The sequence below is a fragment of the Ostrea edulis genome, chromosome 1 (genome assembly GCF_947568905.1).
Source record: "Ostrea edulis chromosome 1, xbOstEdul1.1, whole genome shotgun sequence".
Lineage (NCBI taxonomy): Eukaryota > Metazoa > Mollusca > Bivalvia > Ostreida > Ostreidae > Ostrea > Ostrea edulis.
The window spans coordinates 63,275,647-63,298,706 of NC_079164.1; the positions used below are offsets into that span (position 1 = coordinate 63,275,647).

The 23,060-nt window shown below is 36.3% G+C and overlaps 1 protein-coding gene and 1 non-coding gene across 3 annotated transcripts in view; both read left to right on the forward strand.

Moving 5' to 3' along the window:
* The window catches only part of LOC125648013 (complement C3-like), a 39,668-nt gene that overhangs the window by 5,961 nt on the left and 10,647 nt on the right, over positions 1-23,060 (forward strand). Inside the window, exons 2-27 of one of the 2 annotated variants that reach the window (XM_048874904.2) lie at positions 4,888-5,051; positions 5,284-5,481; positions 8,157-8,227; positions 8,320-8,451; positions 8,889-8,931; positions 9,017-9,107; positions 9,226-9,325; positions 9,445-9,681; positions 9,762-9,944; positions 10,035-10,145; positions 10,317-10,382; positions 10,463-10,663; positions 12,307-12,456; positions 12,661-12,735; positions 13,376-13,472; positions 14,644-14,835; positions 14,969-15,086; positions 15,620-15,848; positions 16,020-16,214; positions 16,299-16,395; positions 16,475-16,579; positions 16,719-16,910; positions 17,006-17,081; positions 17,204-17,360; positions 20,047-20,121; positions 20,488-20,677. In XM_048874904.2, the coding sequence (XP_048730861.2) occupies positions 4,888-5,051; positions 5,284-5,481; positions 8,157-8,227; positions 8,320-8,451; positions 8,889-8,931; positions 9,017-9,107; positions 9,226-9,325; positions 9,445-9,681; positions 9,762-9,944; positions 10,035-10,145; positions 10,317-10,382; positions 10,463-10,663; positions 12,307-12,456; positions 12,661-12,735; positions 13,376-13,472; positions 14,644-14,835; positions 14,969-15,086; positions 15,620-15,848; positions 16,020-16,214; positions 16,299-16,395; positions 16,475-16,579; positions 16,719-16,910; positions 17,006-17,081; positions 17,204-17,360; positions 20,047-20,121; positions 20,488-20,677 (3,545 nt within the window). Of the gene's footprint in view, positions 1-4,887; positions 5,052-5,283; positions 5,482-8,156; positions 8,228-8,319; positions 8,452-8,888; positions 8,932-9,016; positions 9,108-9,225; positions 9,326-9,444; positions 9,682-9,761; positions 9,945-10,034; positions 10,146-10,316; positions 10,383-10,462; positions 10,664-12,306; positions 12,457-12,660; positions 12,736-13,375; positions 13,473-14,643; positions 14,836-14,968; positions 15,087-15,619; positions 15,849-16,019; positions 16,215-16,298; positions 16,396-16,474; positions 16,580-16,718; positions 16,911-17,005; positions 17,082-17,203; positions 17,361-20,046; positions 20,122-20,487; positions 20,678-23,060 lie in introns of those variants that run through there. The other variant, XM_056156231.1, reaches the window with a different exon arrangement.
* Positions 21,040-21,111, forward strand: Trnah-gug (transfer RNA histidin (anticodon GUG)). The gene has a single exon. It is a non-coding gene; the product is annotated as a tRNA-His (tRNA).

Sequence of the window (23,060 nt, forward strand, 5' to 3'; positions counted from 1 at the left end):
CAAAGAGGCATACTGTTATCCATGAAGCAGGTAGAGAGAAGAAAATAGATACATTCATAACTGGTCCTATGGATAAAAAGTAGAATTTCTTGATGATGGGATGTTAATAGGTTTAGATTTTTTGCATAGAAACAGTTTTCCATCAAATCAGATGAATAAGGGGAAAAGGAAAACAATATTTGTCATATTAACAGTGCCCAGTAAATCGGTGATTCAACCGAATTCAGGATGTTTATGTCAATAGCAAACTTTCTGAAGGATTGCACAGAAAGTTTGCATTTGAACATCGGGACAACGTTTCAGTTATGATGCCAAGATGCAGGCATTCTGGAAACTCCAGATAAACTGTCCAGACTTTGTTTTAGTCAATGCAAGTGATAGTTATTACTCTATTCATAAGGGACGAGTGTTTATTGAAGTTGACTAAATGAGTGAGAAATTAGGTCATGCATCTTCCAGGCCATTTACGGTCATTACTATAAGAGTCTATCATGAATTTAGACGTCAATCAGCCAGAGAAGTAGAGGGATTTTTTTTTCATAAAATGATAATGACATCAGAAACGTCATTAAGATACAGCATTCTATTGACACAGGTTTAGCAATCCTGTCAGAGGATGCGACGCGTCACCCACGCATCTGAAAACGCAGACGTCATAAAACTATCAGTCTCAGAATGGGCATAGTGCTCTAATTAGTCAGAAAAAGATGGTAAAGACTAAATTTAGTAACTAAAAAGTATGTTTATCCCCTACCTTTTATAGAGGAATGCATTGACCCATTGTCCAGTAATGAATGATTTTCCAAAGTGGATACAAATTAAACATACGATCAACTTAACCTAAACGGACTCTGACAGAGATAAACAGCCTTTATTACAAAGCATGGCCTTTTCCAGCTTACCCAACTGAGCACGGATGTTATATAAAGCATCATCAACAGAATAATGAATGGTCAATTCATCCTTGAGATATTATGCTGACTTCTTTACGACACTCTTGCGATGATTTAAACATATGAGAATCACTTTCAAAACTTGGATTTAGTTTATAACGTTTGCGACAATAGGGTTTGAAAATGAAACCTTCAACGTGCACGTTGTTAAAAACAGAAGTGGGATTTCTGGGGTGCAAGTTCAGTGAGACTGGATTTTATAATTCGGACGAGGATATCAAAGTAGTCAAACAGTGGGAAATAATACAAAATATATTGAAATGTTCCTAGGTTTTGCTTACTACCATAGAATTTTCATAAAGGACTATGCTAAGAAAACTAGACCTCTTAAATGACTAACTGGTAAAAACCTGTATTCATGTGGGTCAAACACAGCAGGAGGCTTTTGATAGTCTGATACTTGCATTAGCAAAAATCCCTGTCTTGGCATTGCCAAATGTTATGGATCAGTTCATACTGGATACTGATGCATCAGATTATGCGATAGTAGCAGAATTTGACCAGGTACAATAAGAGAACGAGCTTTTACGTATCATACATGTAGTTTCAGTTTCATGCCACAGCAATAGCGTTACTGTCACCATAAACAAGCTACTAGTCCGGTTTACAAAACTGTTGGGTAGACAATTTCTCGTGAGAACAGACCATATTAACTTAAATTGGCGTCTTTATTTTAAAGCTCCACAAGGTCAATTTGCTTGTTGTCTTGAAGTATTGAGCTAGTACGACATCCCTTATTCATAGAGCTGGTAAAAACAGCATAGAAATCCAATTTAGCGTGTCCTTCGCCCGATGCCTTGTTCAGAAAAAAAAAGAAGATAGATCCCGTGGGGGCGGTAGATACTGTGTTATGGTACACTTTAAATGGATTTTACGCAAAATGTAGATGATGTAATATCTCTAGGCAGGACACCACACCATACTCCATCAAATGAGATTTATGCTGCATTATCTTTTATGTGTTTCGTAACATTCAGGTTGGTGTTGATCCACAATTAGACGATACTGAGTTAGGATATACATGCATATATATATTCTTTGTAGATTCAAATGTATATATTGTCACAAGCAAGTATGCAATGTGCATTGTGGGTGTGACCTGTCAACTGTGGATGCTTACTCCTCCTAGGCACCTGATTCCACCTCTGGTGTGTCCAGGGGTCCGTGTTTGTCCAACTCTCTATTTTCTATTCCTTATAGAAGTTATGAGATTGATCACTGTTTTGTTCGTTATCTTCGCCTTTCATTGCTACCTATAGTAATCAGTTTTCTTTTATGGAGTGGAGTGTTCACCTAAGGTATTTAAAAAAGTTTCAGAAGGATGATGCAGATCTTTGGTTAATTCTCGCGTACTTGCTGCCCAATGAAGTTCTCTCCGACAATGAAATTTTCATTAGTAGTAAAGAAGTACTGGGTGAATAAAGAAATGTTGGGGTTTTTTCTTGATGATAGTGGAGTTTTGTTTAATACTCCAAAAGGCAATATAATACTGACATCATTTCTCTATAAGATTAAGCTTCAAAATAGGGTTTTCATAATCAACCATGATAGACGTAAGCGATGTAATGACAGAAAGCCATCAGTATGACTACGTCGATGCAAACATCATTTTCAAGATGGAAAAATATTCTTGAGTTAGAATTTTGTGGAAGTTTTTACATTTGCAGCAAACTTGATGATGATCGCTTAATGATTCAGTGTGGTGCACGTAATAAGAATCATTGCGATCACTAATGAGATAGGGGACAGACACGTTTGGGATGTACATATAAGTTTGTCCTAGATTCATTAACAAATTAAAAGTTTATTTTCTCTTTTTTCTTTCATTGGACTACATATATCACGGTAAGTGGCGATACATCAGCGTACTCTGAAGTTATTGAAAATGCTAAAGATAAAAAAAAAATCGGATGAATTTTTCGCCGAAGAAAACGCTGATCTGTCGCCAGAGGAGTCCATAAATGTTAGTAGGCATTGTTTTTACCAAAGAGAGTGCAAGGAGGAGTTTGGGCGCACACCATCGTCAAACCAAAGATGCCTGGATATGTCTATCGAACTTTCAGGAACCTCCTCTAAACAATCCTGGATAGGAGTGAGTCAAAATGGAGAAGGTGATCGATTTGATCAGCGCTCTGCAACACCAACTTGACCTTCTATTTGGAGAGATTCACTCTGTTCAGCACGTGGTTATTGCTGGCATTCTATACACCTGAAATGCAATGTCATCTACCACAGTTTTGGGGGATCATTATTGGCATACATTTATTAGACGAAAAAGTGAAGATAACGAACAGTGATCACAAATCCCGTAAAGAATACAAAATTAAGAATAAGGACAAATACAGACCACATTACACATCAGAGATGGGTTCAGGTGCCTTGGAGGAGTAAGCATCCGTTGTTTACCGGTTACAACCGCCGTGAACCTTCTATCTTGGTCAGGTAAACGGAGGAATCCGTAGTCACAATCATGTAAAGAACGGTCTAACAATTGGTATGAAACATGTCAGACAGCACTCAACATAAAACAGGTTTTATTTGCAAATAAGATCATTGGGAAAACAGAAACGGTAAAATTATAACGACCCTATGATTTGCGCTCAAAGGTTTACCATAAAACTGGGAGCATCATCTATTGAGCTTCTGGTCCAATGGATATTTGGAAAATGATAAAACTGTGATAAATCTGTTTGCAATGTCAGACTATCCTTAAAATGCATTTTAAAAGACCGAACCTCGGGAAAGATTGATACTTTAACTGAATTATGTATTAGCAAAAGGAAACAAGATTTGACCTCTACCCAGTCGGTACCCGTGTGGTATTGATTCATTGGAGGGTCTTGATGGCTCGAGTATGCATGATGTCCTAGGAAGGAGGATTAATATTAAGAATTCTTAAGGCTAAGGGATGAGGTGGGGTCAAGAGGCAATCGCAGAGTTTAGAGGCAACACCCTCATCCCGTCCCGATCAACAACATGAAGGTTGGAAATTAATCAGGAGCTGAAGAGTAGACATTGTGGATGATGGTTCCATTCATGGCACTGTGTCTTATAAAGTTGTGTTGAAAGAAGGCTAAAGCATAGTAGAACCGAGACAGAGCAGATGAAAACCTTGAGGGAAGAGAAAGAAGAGTCGATAACGAACATTGATCATAATTCCTACAAAGAGTAGGGCAAACACAACCCCTGGACATACCAGTGGTGGGATTAGGTGCCTAGGAGAGGCTGTCATTCCCTGTCGACCGGGTATTCAGTCGCTGTGAGCCCTATATCTCGTAGTCAAAATCAGTGTGTAAAAAACGGCCTCAATTGGTATGAAACATGTCAGACAGCATTTTACCCAATGACATGTTCGGATTAAAGTCCACAGTAGGCATTGGTAATCTTTTTTTCGGACAGAGTTATCATTTAGAAAGTCTAAACCACTGTGTGTACTAATGGACACTCCGATCACACTATTTTAATTGTGTGAAGTGAACATAGGTTATATTCTTCTTAGAACTTTGAACATTGCTAAACACCATTTAAATTTCTCATGTACATGTATTATAGAATATGTTCAGTGTATATATAAATAATAACCAACTCTGGCCTCTTCGTACCTAGATTACAGGAGCACATCACCACTTCCAGTTGCCAGTGAGACTTGTGAGACTCGCCATTTAAAAGTTATATTTAAGATTGTAACTGAATTTCAATCAATATTTAATCAATTTCCAAATATGGGGTATTATCAGCGTCAATTCGACTTTGATTCCAAAGTCATAATAATAACGCCTTTTCCATTTTCAAAACCAACCCGTGTTTAAATGATGCTTTGACGTTGAAAATTCATTCTGAATCAATGTTGATGTGTCTGCTACGTCATAATCGCAATCGACTTACTGAGGTTCATAATCATATATCATCATTGTTTTAAAAAATGTTTTCCCAGTCCTACATACGTCATCACGACGCCAGACGTAATCCGCGTGGACACTAATATGACAGTGGGTGTGACTTTAATGGATGTAGATGGAGTGGCGATACAGCTGTCTCTACAACAGTATCCTAACAGACAAACAACTTACTCCACAGCCAATTTCACAGCTTCTTCAGGTACTGGCCTTCATTTCATACAACTTTCAGAGGATATTTCCTGCAATGTGCAATGATTCTGATGATTGACGTACTGAATCAATTCTCTGGCTAATTATATCGCAATTCATTTTAATTCTCAAGTGTACGGTAATATCGTTTTTCAAAGGTTACAACTAAAGAATCATTTAACCTTAATGTGTAATATTTTATAACAATTCTTATTTTATACATTGTATATATCATATCTAAGGTATGAATAAAATCACCCTAAGAATCAACAGCGCTGATCTCCAGGACAACAGGAATGACGTAGAACATGCCTACCTGGTAGCGACCTCTGTTGATCCGAGGATGAGATTTTCACAGGAGTCGGTGGTCCTCGTTAGCAGAGACTCTGGTTTTATTTTCATACAGACAGACAAACCGATCTATACCCCTGACCAAGTAGGTAAAAAGGCTTTAATGTTACACTGATGCGCTCTATGAACAATAGAGTTGGGGTCAATTAAATTGTAAGGTAATTAATCACGATTACGTCTGAAAAATATTATTACTATTACACTGCTTTTCAAATGATTATCGTTGTCATCAGATTCGAGGCAATCAATCCCTATCACGTTCATAACGTTTGCTATATATAGACATAAGCTATTACACCGTCATTTATATCCTTTTTGGACAATGTAAACAATCATGCACGTTAATATTTTAAAATGATGACAGAGTCAATAGTTTTTGTTTAGTTTCTACTTTTTTCTTTTGTTTCGTACATAAGATTTTCAATATCATTAATTATAGCGAGCGACGCAACGAACTCGCTCCATTGATTACACATTTGAGTCACGCGATTTACTGTTCATCAGCTGAAAAATAATTAGTATTACCCATAATGCTTCTGGGGAAAATATCGCCTTCACTGCAGTATACTTCCTGCAAGAACGAGACGTTCAACCAGACGCTCGGCTGTCTTCGCAAATCTCCGACGAGCTCGTTGCACATTCACGGGGACAGCCGAGCGTCTGGTTGCACGGAAATAACTTCCCAATCGTTACGTACATCATGGCTAGCAATGCATCAAATTCACTCATGGATGCCATCGTATTACATCCGAGATCTATGTCGAGTGCGCGAGACATTCGAGGAACTCCGATTGACTAACTTCGCGGACAACCCCGTAGATAAAAACAAATAAACAGTTTGGAAAGTACCACAAGCGTTTTTAAATTCCAGACAAGCTTTCTCATACCTTCGTACGTTTTCTTGTTCATAATTACTTGGTTTGAAAGAAAAAAATCATCGCAGCTAAAATGATGTCACAATGCACTGTTTACATCGATTATGTTAAATTACCCGCGTTAAATGAATACGCGGATTAAATACCTAAATTCGTGTTGCAAGATGTTCACTCGGATCACCTCGGCCGATTCCATCGAACCTCGGATGTAGGATGTTTTCCGCCATAATACGTATACCAGTGATGTTTAACAACATGTTTAGCGTCACTGATCAACTAGAACTACTGACAGCTCCTGCAAAAATACAGTCCTTTCCATCATATATATGTAACTGTTTATCTTTGAGAAATAAGTTTTTTTTCTAGAAATAGAGGGCAGATTTCTAATGCAAACTCGATCAATTCATTTTTTAAAAAGTCATTCTGATCACTACTTTCTAAAAGCTGCAGTTTTTCCGAGAGATTAAATAGACGACCGCATTACAAATGTTACGCGTAGCTACATATCAATTCACGTCATACATCCGAAATTAGATGTAGGGTAAGGGAATCTGCCAAAGTTTGCCGAATAACAAGATGTTATGGGTCTTCGCTCGTCTTACAGTCACACTGTAAAACTTTTGAATGAATATGTATATTGAACAAAATAAGGCAATGCATTTTTCCAAGTTTCGTAAACAAAATAATCGATATCTGTTTATACCTGCATACCTAAATTTGTGAGTTTAAATAGAAAATGAAACACGCAAATCTGTTGCAAGTTCACCTTTCATATGTCTGATCGGCCTTGCAGTTAAAAGGCTTGTTTTGTGTGAATTCTCGTAAACTGTAGTTTACAAACTAATAACTCAACTTTATGACAAACGGAATGATTTCAGCTTCTCCATCGTCAACTTCCCATATTTATGTAACAATTTTCCATTATCACTTGCGTATGGTGTTTATATACCTCAACTGATTCGAATCGCAAGAGCTTGCTCTGCGTATAATCAGTTTTTAAATCGAGGCAGGCTACTGACAAACAAGTTGATGTTACATGAGTTTCAACAGTCTCGTTTAAAGTAAGCATTTTGCAAATTCTAAGGTCGTTATAATGATCTAGTATGCAACCTATCATTGGGTCAATTGCTGTCTGATATGTATTATACCGATTGTTAAGCCGATCTTGACACATTTATTTTGACTACTGATAATTCCGTTTACCTAATCAATATAAAGGGCTCATGGTGGGTGTGACCGGTCGACAGGGAATGCTTACTTTTCCTAGGCACCTGATCCCACCTCTGTTATATCCAGGGGTCCATTTTTGTCCAACTCTCTTTTTCATATTGTTTATAGGAGTTATGAAATTGATCACTGTCTGTTATCTTCGCCTTTTACAACAAAAAAGACACTGTTTAATACGGCACGTATAGCTTTAAGATTATGTACGTAAATTTTAGAGAAAGCTAGGAGCTTTCACAACTGCAAAAACAAATAAACAAATTTACCGTCATTAAAAGTGGAAACATTTTGAATTTTTAATTATGCTTCAGCATTTTAAGCACTCCATGGTGTACCAATATGTTACATGAAGCTATTTCCTTAACACATTTCCCTATGTTCTACAGGAAAACTGATGGGAAACACTGTAGTAATGTTTGATAAACCTCCCTTGTTGAATTCATGGAACTAATTAGATCTGTTTTTGTTATCAATTTTGACAATTTCTCGTACTTAGAAGATTCAATATCAAACATATAGCATTATTTCCATTACCTGCTTAAATTATATGCATATGCAAAGATCTGTAAACCAAACACACCCTTCTGTATTCTTGATTTTTATTTCAAAATATGTACTTAATAGCCATTACATGTACATCAACCATAATGTTTTATTGTTTCTAGTTAAAATTCGTGTGATCCCACTCAATGAGGAAAGATTGCCAAGTTCGGAAGCTATTCTTATAGACGTAAAGGTATTCAAATCTTACAATGTGTTATTCAGGCTATAAGATAGGATTCCATTTGATCTATCTTTTCATTATTAATTTCTTCTTCTGTTCTGAAGAATCCCCAAGGTATAATAATACAACGCTGGAACTCCACGTGGTCCAGGCGCTTCATTGCCCACTCATTTGAGTTACCGGACATTCCCGTCCTTGGAAACAACTGGACTGTGGAGGCTACTTATGCTGAAAACGTAATATCAATCAGAAATGTCTCGAGCAATTTTACTCTAATAACTGATATCAATCAGAAATGTCTGGAGTAATTTTACTCTGATAACGTAATACCAATCAGAAATGTCTCGAGCAATTTTACTCTGATAACGTGATATCAATCAGAAATGTCTGGAGTAATTTTACTCTGATAACGTGATATCAATCAGAAATGCATCGAGCAATCTTACTCTGATAATGTCATAGCAATCAGAAATATCTCGAACAATCTTACTCTGGTTTGAAATGAATATTATGTAGAGGTAGTCACTAACGCCCACCTCTTAGTTGTATAGATATACTAAACAATGGCATACCGTGATATATTAATTAAAACACTAAGGATAACATTGGTAACTCATGATTTACTATTAATGTGTTGAACAATTGTGTTTTTAAGAAACTCTTTACATTCCAGAGTGCGGTGAAAACTACTGTTGTGTTTGAAGTTACGGAATACGGTACAATAACGATTTCTTCTCCAACTCTTGATAATTTTCTCTGTTGTATGTTGAAGTATATAACGCGAAAATTTTGTTATTACAGTGTTGCCGCGCTTTTCGGTAGAAATTGACGTTGGAGATGTAGAAATCATTCTACCGACGACTAATCAAATCGAAGTTACTGTAAAATCCAGGTATTACCAATCATCAATACTTCAATTTTTATTGGTTTTATATTTGGTGTGATTACTCGCGGAAAACCTTTTTTAAAACCACATATCAGGATTAAGTATGTGTTGTTCATTATTACAGGTACAATTATGGAAAAGTCGTTCGTGGGGAGGCGTATGTTTCTCTTGGAGTCCAAGTGGATGGTCGATATGAGCTGTGTCATTTCAGATTAAACAAAATGGTAAAGTCGTTAGCTCAAACCAATATGTACATATATACAAGAACATGTTGTGTGGAGGAAATGAAAAAAGTGTTTCTTTGATATTGTGTTTGGTAATATTTCCATCATTCATCTGTTAGCTGTCTTCTGGATATGCCGTCTTCAATGTAAGCCTGGATGAGGTGTCAAAAAGCCTGCGTCAGTATTGGTTTCCGGACGGAGCCAGGTTACATATCGAGGCAGAAGTGATGGATCAAGCATCGGGCCGTAAAGAAACCTCTTTTGATTGGTCAATCGTATTTGCACTGCGGCCATTCAAGATAACCGTTAAAGACACTAGATTTTACTTTAAGCCAGGATTAAGTCACGAAGTTCTCGTAAGTGTTTTACAAACTTTTGTAAAAGGCTTACCTCAAGCTGGAACTTTTTGTAGAGTACGTATTTTTCATCTTAACAGATACATACGATTTGGGTGAATCGAGAGAAAGCCAAATATATTCCTCTTTCGTTGGACACAACTCGGACGTCTAAATATGGGATGTCAGAGGAAGATCCTCAAGTGCGTCTGACAACAAACGCCGACGGAGAATTGAAGTACACAATTAGCACGAGAACTTTGGACGAGAGGATTCAGTTTAAGGTAAATTATACTTGAATGACAATAAGACATCGGTATGAATTGTATTCTATTCGATGTCGTTGGTAGAATATTTTGATCATTTTCTTTCAGATTAAAACAAAAGATTTACGTTTTGAACCAGGTCAACAGGCAAGTTTAACCGTTGACCTTCATGCCATGAGGACAACATCTGGGGCTTTTATTAGCATTCGGGCTACAAAGGTATTCATGCTTCAAATCCATTCATTAAAAATCCTTGCTAGCTACACATTCATTAATACTGACATACGTAGCCAACGTTGATTCAAAACTTTAGTATTGAAATGATTCTGAATTAAATGGTCAAGGAAATTCATTTGATATTACTGTATAAAACATACCCGTCCTTTTCAGAACCAGGACAATATCCAAGTCCTCCTTTTCACAAGTGAACCATCTACCAGTAACGTGACTTATATGGTAAAATGCTGATCCTATGTACGTTGAGGAAAATTCAACTAAATAACTGTACCCTTACTTACTCTTGTTTGGTTCTTTAGGTGTTAGGGCAAGGTAGAATTCTCTCATCTGATTCGGTGAGGATCTTCAGTGGTATCCACGCTGTTATACTACCAGTTCAACCAGCCATGACACCTAGGTGTAGAATCTTAGCTTATTTCATCAAGAATACTGCTGTGGGAAGGGAGATTGTGTCCGACTCCGTTGAGATGAACATGGAGGGCATGTGTAAAACTAAAGAGGTAATATGTTTAGTTAATACTGTCAAATATCAAATAAACAAGAAAGTCTGATGTTTGATGAGATGAATGAAAATGAAAACACGAGGCCTGTTCGGAAATTATTGAGATAGTTCCCTTAACGTCTTTAGAATAACTGATAAATTTATGAAATTCCGCCAAAATTGAATCAATAACACAAGAAACAAATATGCCAGATCTCAACTTCATAACATAATTACACAACTCAAATGTGCATATGTCGATTGACGCGGAGCAACGACTAGAATTGTTTCGACGTCATTGTAAGGTAACGTAAACGTTATCTGTTTTTATCACAATTGTTCTGTTTAAAAATATTCTCCATTTAAACGGACGCATTTTCGTGCCTAGCCACTAACTTTTCATATACATTTTTGCACCAGTTGCTATCCAGAGATCTTACAATTCTTATAGTAGCTTGTTTCATTTCACTAAATTCATAGAAGTTATTGACGCGCAACTCAGATTTGAAATGTTCACCTTCATCTTTGAACCGCTTAAGGAAGGCTCGGGAAGCATTTACTCTTCTTTCTCTGTTATCTGTTAACAGTTTAGGAATCCAACGAGTACAAATTCTTTCCATTTTCAAATTTTCAGTTAAAAGTTTGTGCGTTGTCCGATGTCAAACTGTAATGCAACTTCTCTAACTGTCTGACGCACGTCGTTCTTTAGCGACTTGAACAATGCTGACGTTAATTTTCAATGGTAACTGACGCCGTCCAGCTCCTTTCTTTTCAATCTGATTTAAAAGTTTCTTTGTAAATCGTTTGTGCCAGCGATAAACTAAAGCCCTCGACACAGTTCTTCCACCGTTTGTTTTAATAATTTTCTAGTCTGAACAGGAGTCAGTTACCGAGCTCTACACAGAATTTCATGTACGATCGTTGTTCCGCCTTCTCGTCAAAATTCATTGTCTCAGCGCAAAAAGGTTTTCAGAACTTGATATAAAATATCAACTTTTTTGTATTTGTAACTAAAACTTGACCATAACTTCACAAAATTACGTCACTATGATGATGAAAAATGACGTATAAAATTTGAATTATTTTCCCATGTTTTCTTTGAATACCGAGACATACAATGTACTACACAGCTTTCCACATTTGACTATATAACTGCTCCGGGTATTCATACCTTCCCAGCATAGAAAGACTGTTTTATAAAAAAAAAAAATATTATTCACGCATGTAATTAATTGTCTCCTCATGAATTGTTCATGTATGTTTAAGGTATTTATCAAGTTTTATCCAAAAACGTCAATTACTCGTAGAAAGGAAAGTAAACAGAATGTCTCAATAATTTCCGAACCCTTGTAAAAATCCATTTCGTCAAGAATGGAAATGTGAAGATAATAACGAACAGTGATCAATCTTATAACCCCTACTAAGAATACAAAATTAAGACTAGGGCAAACACGGACCCCTGGACATACCAGAGGTAGGATCAAATAGTATATGCTGTACAAGAATAGCTCTCTTATGGGTATATCCACTATATATATTAATAGATTGTTCATAGAAATCATTAAAGGAGGACATTAAAGTTGGTCAATAGAAAAAATTCCTTACAAGAATCACTAAATTATCACTCACTAAAACACTTGAGGAGAAACCATTTCTTTTCAGCTGACCACCACTATAGATGATAGACTGGTTCTTCCTGGAGGAACCTCTGTTCTGAGGGCGGCTGGTGCCCCGGGTTCCTATGTGGGATTCGTCGCTGTGGATAAAGCTGTATACCTGCTGAATGACAAGCGGTTGCTGACCAAGCAGACAGTAATCGATCTCACAGCCTTGGCATTTTTTCAAAAGTTGTAATCAACCACATATAAGGCGTGAAATCTGCTTACCACAGAACAAATGACGATATTTCATGGCATGCGTTACTATCTATTGTTAGGAAATGAAATAAAACATACAGCAAAATACGTTAACAAATTCATATCGTTTCAACATATCAGATTGATTTGTTGCTTGCAGCTTTATGAAGAGTACAACAAACACACTACAGATTGTGGATCAGGAGGTGGCTTCAGCTCTCACCAGATATTCCAGGTACGTTAAAAAGTTCTTATACTTGAAATTGCCATTGATTACAGCGAGCTCAAAATGCATTTATATTAAAAACATGGTTGGTTTTTTTTAAATAATTGATTGGATATTGTTTAACGTCCCTCGAGAATCTTTCACTCATATGGAGACGTTACCATTGCTGGTGAAGAGCTGCAAAATTTAGGTCTATGTTCGGTGCTTACGGCCTTTGCGCAAGAAGGGGTCTTTATCGTGCCACACCTGCTGTGACATGGGGTCTCGGTGTTTGCGGTCTCATCCGAAGGAACGCCCCATTTAGTCGCCTCTTATGACAAGCAAGGGTACTGAGGACCTATTCTAACCTGGATCCCCATGGGATTTTTTGAAAATGTATTTTAGATCATTTTACGTTAAAATTATCTTTATATAACAAATTACATCTATTGCAATTGCAGTTACATTTGTATTTTTACTGTAGGATTCCGAATTTCTATTCTCATTGTAGAATTCTGGCTTCATTTTTCACTATTGCATTCTGGGTTTCTATTCTCACTGTAGAATTCTGGCTTCATATTTCACTATTGCATTCTGGGTTTGTATTCTCGCTGTAGAATTCTGGCTTTATAATTCACTATTGCATTCTGGGTTTGTATTCTCGCTGTAGGATTCTGGTTTGACGGTGATCTCCAACATCTACATTCGGATTTCACGACGAGATGACATGGGGTGTAATCGAATCTCCAGAAGGCGTCGATCATCTGGTACTAGTATATGCATCGGTTTGGAAACAATATATTTTACATGCAAACAACTTAACAAGTTTTCATTTTCGATCTATGTTATTGTCCGAATTAGGCAGTATGAAAAGTGGAGATAACGAACATTGATCAATCTCATAACTCCTATAAACAATTATACTAATCAGAGAGTTGGGCAAACACGGACCCAGAGGTGGGATGAGGAGCCTAGGAGGAGTACCGGTAAGCATCTCCTGGCAAACAGTCACACTCGTCGTGAGCCCTATATCTTGATCAGGTAAACGGAGTTATGCATAGTCAAAATCAGTGTGACAAAATTGGCCTAACAATAATCGGCATGAAACAAGTCAGACAGCATTTGACCCAATGATAGGTTGTATTGGCAAACTAGATTGTTATAACGACCATAGAATTTGCGAAATACTGACTTTAAACGAGACTGTTAAAACCCTGCAACATCAACTTTTTTGTCAGTAGACTACCTCGATTTAAATACTGATCATACGCAGAACACGCTCTTGCGTATCAGATCAATTTAGAGATATAAACACCATATGCAGGTGATAACTGAACTATTGCAGCGCTTTGTGGACAGAAATAATCAAGGCTCTCTCTCTCTCTCTCTCTCTCTCTCTCTCTCTCTCTCTCTCTCTCTCGTGACCTGCGATATGTTTTAATGAGCAATATAATCTCTAATTCGAGTCTTCTGGGTGGAAGTCCGAAGGAGTTACTCTGTTGATCGTATGATAACAAATGCATAAAATCATTCTTTCCTACCAACACACAATTAGCATAAACTGTATGTATGGTCGCCATCCCTTAGTTCTGACGTGTTTCATACCAATTGTTAGGCCGTTCTTGGCATACTGATTCTGACTACGCATAACTTTCTTTACCTGATCAAGATGTAGGGCTCACGGCGGGTGTGAACGGTTGACAGGGGATGCTTACTCCTCCTAGGCACTTAAACCTGAACTTCTGGTATATCCTGATGTCCGTGTTTGCCTAATTTTTTATTTTGTTTTCCTTATAGGGGTTATGAATTTGATCACTTCGTTATCTTCACCATTTTGATTATGATACCAAGTTGACTGCTATTTGATTGAACTGGGTGCAACCGACAATAATTTCTCCAAAGTGTAACACGTAAGAAACATTATTTCTTATTCCATAGATGAATTGACAAGAATAATAGACACCCATCCATGCTGTGTGGCTGGGGATCTCTTTGGAAGAAATCTTACAGAGCAAGAAGAATGTTTTGAAGAAGGCAAAAATGTATTCAATTTAACCGAAAGTACAGGGTGTTCTAAAGTATTCTACAAATGCTGTAAACGTTACTTGTCCGGTACTCCATCCTCTACAGGTTGGTATATAATTGTATTATTGATGTATTTGGGATTGAAAGAAACATTTTTTTCATTATAGTTATCAATAAAGAGTCTTAAAACATTTTAATATAAATTATATTTCATTATATAATATCCTCTCGTTCTAAGGAAAGGCGGGGAAAAATGAAGGAAAAGAATATACATTTCGGGACATTGATACAAAATATCAACCACAAATGCGATCTTATTTCCCGGAATCTTGGCTATTCGAAGAAGCGATTTTAGAGTAAGTTGTCTCTGATTGTCATCGATACTAGTACGTGTATTTCAAATCGTTGTACACCAGTCGCGGTAGCTCAATGGTAGAAAGTTCGATTCATAACCAGCTCGATTCATAACCAGGAGGTTGTGTGTTCGAGCCCCACTTGTGCCACGTAAATATAGGTAGTTACTGCTCATTCGCCAAGCATCTAAAAGGGAGAATCGCGGATCTTTCGGATATGACCTTAAACCGGGTTCCTTGTCGCGGCAGGCGTTGACATGTTTAAACAACCCTCACTGTTACGGCGCTGAGCGCTATGCATAGGTCTAAATTTGAGGTACTTCACCTACAGCTGGTGACGTCTCAATATGAGTAAAAGATTCTCGACGGGACATACAACAAACAACCAAACAAACAACCACTGATGTTGATTACTGATAATATTACAACTACCCATCTTATTATCCCTCAGAAATCTTTTCAGGGAAGGTATATATCAGTTGGTACTGCAACCAAAAATAAAAATAAATTGACGTATTTTTGTGCAATTATTTTAGTGCTGATGGTAACCACTCGGAAATCCTACAGGTGCCGCATTCGATTACCACTCACGTGATACATGCGGTGTCATTGTCAGCTGCTGATGGTCTATGTCTGGCGGACAGTGCCGAGATAGTGGCTTATCAAGACTTTTTCGTCGACGTTGATCTTCCTTACAGCATTGTTAGAATGGAACAAACGGAAATACGGGCTACCATTTACAACTATCGAAACACTAGTCTACCAGTAAGGGAAACTTATAATGGGTGACGTATATCATTTGTCAAAAATACAAATTTCCAGTTGATCAGTTCCGGATGATACTATCTGTTTCACTTGTAGACAACTATAGCATAAATGGCGGTTACTGGAATTGCTCTAAATGTCCAATGCAGTTCGTTCTTACTCTTCTTGTAGTGTCGAATCTACATGAATACAACTGAGGACATATGTTCCTCCAAAACCAGCACGATATCAGTTCGTGTCAATCCCAATGACGCAGAAACAATACGATTTCCTATTGTTCCTCTACGTGCTGGAAGATTTCCAATCGAAATCATCGTAAGATCCGTAGGTGTTGGTGATTGGGTACGCAAGATCGTTTATGTAATTGTAAGTATCAGGCATTTGTAACTCTTTGTTCTGTAGCTTTCAATGTGTGATGATGTTACACATGGGTTAACTTTTTTTTCACAGAATGAGGGAAAGGAGGAGAGGAAAACAGTGTCGTTCTGGGTCGACCCTCATCTTCAAAAAGGGAGTCCAAATTATCGAGGAGATCTTCGCGTAAACAGTACGCACTATATTCATTTTTATAATATGACATATACCATAAAAAACTAGGTGTTTTAATATATTAACGTCTTTGACAGTTTCACACCCACAGACGACCTTGGGGTTGCAAAAGACGGATGTAGATCTTTTTCTTCCGAAAGATACAATTCCAGGAACTGGGCAATGCCAAGCAGCTGCTACAGGTGAACGTTATATTGAGAATTCCACTACTCACTCCAACTGTTAGAAAGTCTACCTTCCCATAGTAATTGTAGGGAAGTAGCTTGCGATGTTGGCTCAGAAAAAACAAGGAGTAAAATAACTTCCTTATTTTTTTTCTAGGGAACATTATGGACTCAGTTGTGATGACGGTTATTGATGACGTAGACCAAATGTTGAATCGAATTCCTCATGGGTGTGGAGAGCAGACGATGATTACGCTGGCGCCCATAGTGTACGCCCTGAAGTATCTTTACGGAACAAACCAAATTCAAGATCACCATAAACTGCGCGGACAACGTCTTATTAGCAGAGGTACTATAGCTTCCATATCTTTCCCATCATTCAGTACGGACTGATATTTCAGATCGACATTCTTCTGAAAACGTTGTGTGATTTTTTTAAAATAGGTTTCCAGAAATTACTTCGTTTTCGGAAAACTAACGGATCTTTTGCAATATGGCCACATAAACCCTCAAGTACGTGGTATGTTTGCGCATCCATAGAGAAATAAAGTTTGGTCTATCTTTCATGATATGAAAATGATTTCTTTTCAAGTCTCTTTTTTGTCTTTAACTTGTTAATTCCATTCATTTGATACCCTCTAGGTTGACTGCATTTGTGCTGAGGGTACTCTGTGAGGCGCAGAAGTACTACCACATTGATGACCAGATAGTGTGTTCAGGGATCCGGTATATATTGTCCAAACAACGATCTGACGGAGCATTCGATGACGAATCACCAATTTATCATAAGGAAATGCTAGTAAGCTTCGGCTGACCATTAAGTTGCTTAAGTTCATTATAAATATTCAAAATTAATCCGTATTATTTTTGTGTACTTTCTTGTATGAGTTAAAATGTCAAAAAGTCAAAATATCAAATGTATATACGTATGTTGAATATTTGTAATTTGAAGTGAAATTCTAAGTAGACAAATTCCTAAAACATGTTTACATTAATTGGGTGTTTAGCATTGTGCATTCTGGGTCACAACATTGAATTTAAAATCGATAATACTGACTACTTGATATAATTGAAGAAAATTTCAAATCAATTGGAATTTTGAACTGTTAGATTTGACTCAATGTTCAGAAAATTAGAATTCTACATTGTATTAAGTAATGTCTTTGGAGTTTTTTTCAATGGATTTTGGAGGATGAAATGTATTAGTTTGCACAAATCAAGAAACCTCAAATGTATAGGTATGTAATATATCGATGAATTCTTTTCTAAATGAAGAAACACACACGTTTATAAATTTCTTTGTTTTCACATTTCCCTATTAAATATTTATATAGTTTGAATCACAAATGAAATTTTATATGTTAAATAGTAATTATACTTGTATAATTCCAATGTTATTTATTACAATTGTTTTGATTGGACAAAGGTAAATTTAAACGAGAATTTACACATCAATAAATCCAAAAACGCTATGTATACATACGCGCTTGAAAACAAACAACATAGTGCGGGGAAAGTATTCAAATTATTGAAGTTGATAATGCAGGGAACGAATTGGAATTATAAGAATCAAACATTCTTTTTGAAGAATTTATCGATGTGTAAACTCTGGACATTTTACTCACAAACTTAACATAAAAGTGCTTCGCACTTTTATTCAGTTTGTGAGTAAAATGTCCAGAATTTACACATCGATAAATTCTTCAAAAAGAATGTTTAATCCTATAGTACCCAAACAATTAAAGACATTGACCATCAATAAGTATGCAGTGTATTACAGAGAATACAAAATATGAATGAAAATGATGTTGAATTATATTACCAACAAAATACGTTATATAATTTACCGAACATCGTGAACATTCTTACGACTTTATTATATTCAACCACACCCCCAGCATTATGAAACACTACCATACTTAATAACAAGTACAATGTTGCAAATAACAAATGTATTAATTCAGCATTATGTATCTAAAAAAGCTTCTATGGCCATAAGAAATGAAGTAACAAAAAACGCATGGCATCTATTAGATGAAAAGTTACAAACTAACCAATCAAATTAAAGAACCAATTAATTATGATTTATACATTATTTCAACTTTCAAATGTTAATAAAAACAATTCAATCACAAAATTGACATTTTCATTAATTTCCAACTTATCCACATTTAGATAAATTTTATGATGAATGTACCATTGCATTCAAAAGGCACTCCACATAATTTCAATTGGAATTGTACAAAGAAAGTTAATAATTTTGAAAGAGAAGAAAGTACGTTGGCTGGTTTAGGACAGGTAGAAAAGATTTTTTCTTTAAAAATCGTTCCCTCGAAATAAAATTCGTTCCCACGAAATGAAATTCGTTCCCATGATTTTGTTTTTAGTACACATGTAAGATTACATCAACTTCCAATTACCCAAAGGTAAATCATAACTTAAAACAAAACCTCATTCGGAGGTATATAATGAAGCAAAATATAGTTGATTATTTGGATGGTTGTTTATTTTACGAGAATTTTTTTACTCATATTGAGACGTCATCAGCTGTAAGCGTACCACAACGTCGTAGCAGTGAGGGTTCTTCAACGTACAAACGCCTGCCGCGACCTCCGTTTTTAAGGTCGTATCCGAAAGAACCCCGTGACTCATGTGTAATTCACACTTTTAAATGCATAGCATTTACAAAGGGACAATAATTAACTATAATTACGTCCTAGGTTTGACGAGGGCATTGCACAAACGGGGATCCAACTCATGACCGTCCAGTAACGAAGCGAACGCTTTACCATTGAGCTACCGCGACCTGTTTTAGTTGGACTAGTGGGCTTTGTCATCAGTGAATATTGAGAGAATTCTATTTCGTGCGAACGGATTTTATTTCGAGGGAACGAAATTAATTTCTTAGGAACAAATTTTATTTCACGAAAACGATGTTTTGTTTTTAAAATAAAACTTTTTTCCACTTAACAGCTTAAATTAGCCCCCATTAGAAAGTTATTGAGAGAACAGAAGAAAATTACATCATGTACTATAGTATGTTTTGTAGTTCATTGTAAATGTGATTTACAACGTTATGCATTGTTAACAATAAACTGTATTAAAAGTAAATCATTATCAATATTCAAAATATGTGGTCTTTTGCAAAATTTCACATACAGTTTTCCTGTGGTTACCATATTCCTCATATCTACAGTTTGTTTTTGTTTTGTTTTCAAATGAATAGAATACATAATAATCAACCCAATCCGCAATAGAACATACACGGGCGCAAGACGTTTTAAATATCAATAACAACAAAAAAAAATTATCTTCCTATAAACATAGTTTGTTTATAGGAAGACATTTTTATTATAGATATTTAAAACGTCTGTGGAAACATCCTATTCATCGATAGTTGTATTACATTTACAAAAAAGATAAAAGATGTGTAAAATGCAGATTTTCTCCAGTACTGTGCGATTGATTAGCATCTCTTTTTCCAGGGAGGAAATATTGGTGATATTTCCAGAACTGCTTTCATCTTAATCTCCATCAAGGAATGCAGCTGTAGACCCGAGGTACGTATTAATACGAGTCTAAACAGGAAGTGACGAGCGGGTTAGTCACCTGTTTATTTCACAAGTTATTTAGATATTATTATTCCATCATCTCGAAGTGAAATGTCCAAACAAATTATTTTTATTATTAATTGATAACAGACACATTTAGTGACTGATAAAATCTTTGAAAATATATCGCATATCTTAAAAGTAATTAAGAAATTATGATACTTAACCTTCGTAATTTGTATGCATCTAATGAGCACAGTATTTTCGTCCACGTTTGAAATAAATAAAATATTTTGTGGTAATGGTTGAAATATACCAGTCTCTCGCGTCAGCATGTACTATATTTGTAGATTTTTAACGTGTTGTCATTCACAGGGAGCAGACGTTAACACAGAGAAGGCGGTGCAGTACTTAGAGACGAACCTTTTCTATGCACGACGGCCTTATTCCCTCGCCATCACAGCATATGCTCTTGCCTTGTCAAACAGCGCCAGAGTGCACGCAGTCAACCGCAGACTTAAACTTCTGGCGAAGAATACTTTTTTCTCTACCACTGGAATCGACGGTAGTTACAGCATCATACTGATGTGCATATTTTCATAAAAGTATTTATATAATAGCTACGGGTTTACATTGAACATTCATTATAGATTCTATAGATAGTGTCTGTGAAATAATTTGGCCATAGCTCTACCTCTTATCGCCAGAGTATGACACTAAATATAATGGAATATAAATCTTTACACAAACGTAGACTTATAAACGATTGTCAAAAGTCCATTATACAGGCTGTTATCTTCACCTTATACACAGTTGAACGACTTCGATGACTTTCAGCAGGTCTTTATTGATTAAGCAAGTTTATATGGGTCATATTACCTTCAACCTGTTCGTTCTTTTAAATACGGTTTGAAAGCTGTTCAAATAGCCGTGATCGTATAGTGGTTAGTACTTCGCGTTGTGGCCGCGACAACCCAGGTTCGAATCCTGGTCACGGCAGTGGCTGTGCAGTCGCTGTTACGGCAGAATAGCTCATTTTTTGTGTGATGACATTCATTTTAAGTGGAATATGCTACCTTTTTTTTTTTTTTTTTTAAAGGAAGTATTTTACAATTCTAACTCTCTTATTCCATTTACAAATTAGCGTGGGAAATGAGACGATAAGTAAATTCGATTGTGAGAATTATTAAAACACATTGGTTATAGTTAATGCTGTTATCTAAAATAGTTATAAAATTCTAGATAAATTTGATATAAAGTACCTGTATGTTATCTGATCATAGCCCAATAAGCATATTTTGCTATTAAATTCGTACCACATAATTTAGTTCATCTATTGATAAAAACGCCTTTGATTACATTTTTAGAACGATTTAAAAACAAGTGTGAATCATTTAGATAGGAGACGTCTAGCCAATTCTTTTAAAGCTGAAAATATATTCTTAAAAAGTTAGCGATGCGGTCATCATTGAAATGCTACATCAATGTAATAAAGTTAAAACAGTATGTGGGGAAAAAACACGATAGTGAGATTTTAAGGAGGAAAACTTACCGGGTGAAATCATTCTGTAACTGAATACTAGAGCGTGGTTTTTTCTGGAAAACTGGCTATGGAGTGAGATTTCAGTGGAAGTAACCCTACTATTCCTAATGAATACAAATGAAGCATTCATTTTTACGAGGGGGGGGGGGGGGAGGGACCGGTAAAACCAAATTGCCTAGATACTACAGAAAGTCTGAGGAGACGACTGCATTTCTATCAGTTCCTTGAATCAATACTGGTTCATGTGTAAGATTCCAGTGATGGAGGAATCTAATTATCATTAATCCTCAACAAACTGATTATAACTTTCATAAGTTTTGTGACGTGAAATATATGTATAACTAGCAACACTCTGCACGTTACTGGAGCAAGAAATCCCTCCCGGTCTGAATAACGAGTAAATCTTTTCATTGTGGTCACTGATTTATAACGGCTTTCCTACACTTCGGTAGGAATTTCTTGGCCTGTTTCAGAAAATGTTCTCCAAACAATATATACAGTAATCCTATATGCAAAAGCTAAAACAAAGACAGCTTATTCAAAATTACGAACAATATAGAAACAGATATGTTTGTTTTACAAAATCTTAGGAAATATACATGTATTGAATTCAAGTGAGTTTTGTAAACGAGCACGGTGATACGGACAAGTTCGGGACGGAGATTTTGAAGGGGGTGGGGGTGGTAAGTAAAAATAACTAAAAATATGAACTTCGCGAGGGACTTTTTAATGTGTTTTTCTTTTCACCTACCCACCTTCACTTTGATTTATCACCATGTCTTGAGCGCGCGTTTCTATTTCTACTTTGTGAGCGCCTATCAAACGGAACCTATACCGGTCAAAGTTTGAAAGGTATGGAATTCCGGAAAATTGTTTCATGATATTACTATAATTGCCGCTTATTGGAGGGTCAATAAAATTAGACAGAATAGAGGCAAAACTTTGAGATTTTAACAAGCGATAGAATAAAACTTTCTCTTGCGATTCATTATGTTATGCTATCCTTCCTTGGGGGTCAAGCGCAAGGGATTACAATTTGTAATTTTTGTCAGTACACATTTTTACGCCAAGGTTGTAAAAAAAATTTGGAGTGCAAAAAACAAAAAACAAAAAAATGTAACTAAACAAATGAGGCGGTATGAGGTCAAAATATGTTAGTTTTAGTATTTTTAGCTGAATACATCCAAAATAATCATAACCATGCCAAGAGTCCGGTTTGAAAATAAAGTGTAAACTCTTTGGTTTCAAAAGAACACCAATACATGCTGATTAATAGTAGCCGGTCACTGATTTATAACGTTTGATTTTGGTAGGAATTTCTTGACATGTGTATGTAAGCAGTGGCGGATTTAAGGGGGGCGCAGGTAAATCGTGGTGTCTTGTTCAGAAAAATGTACGAAACGAT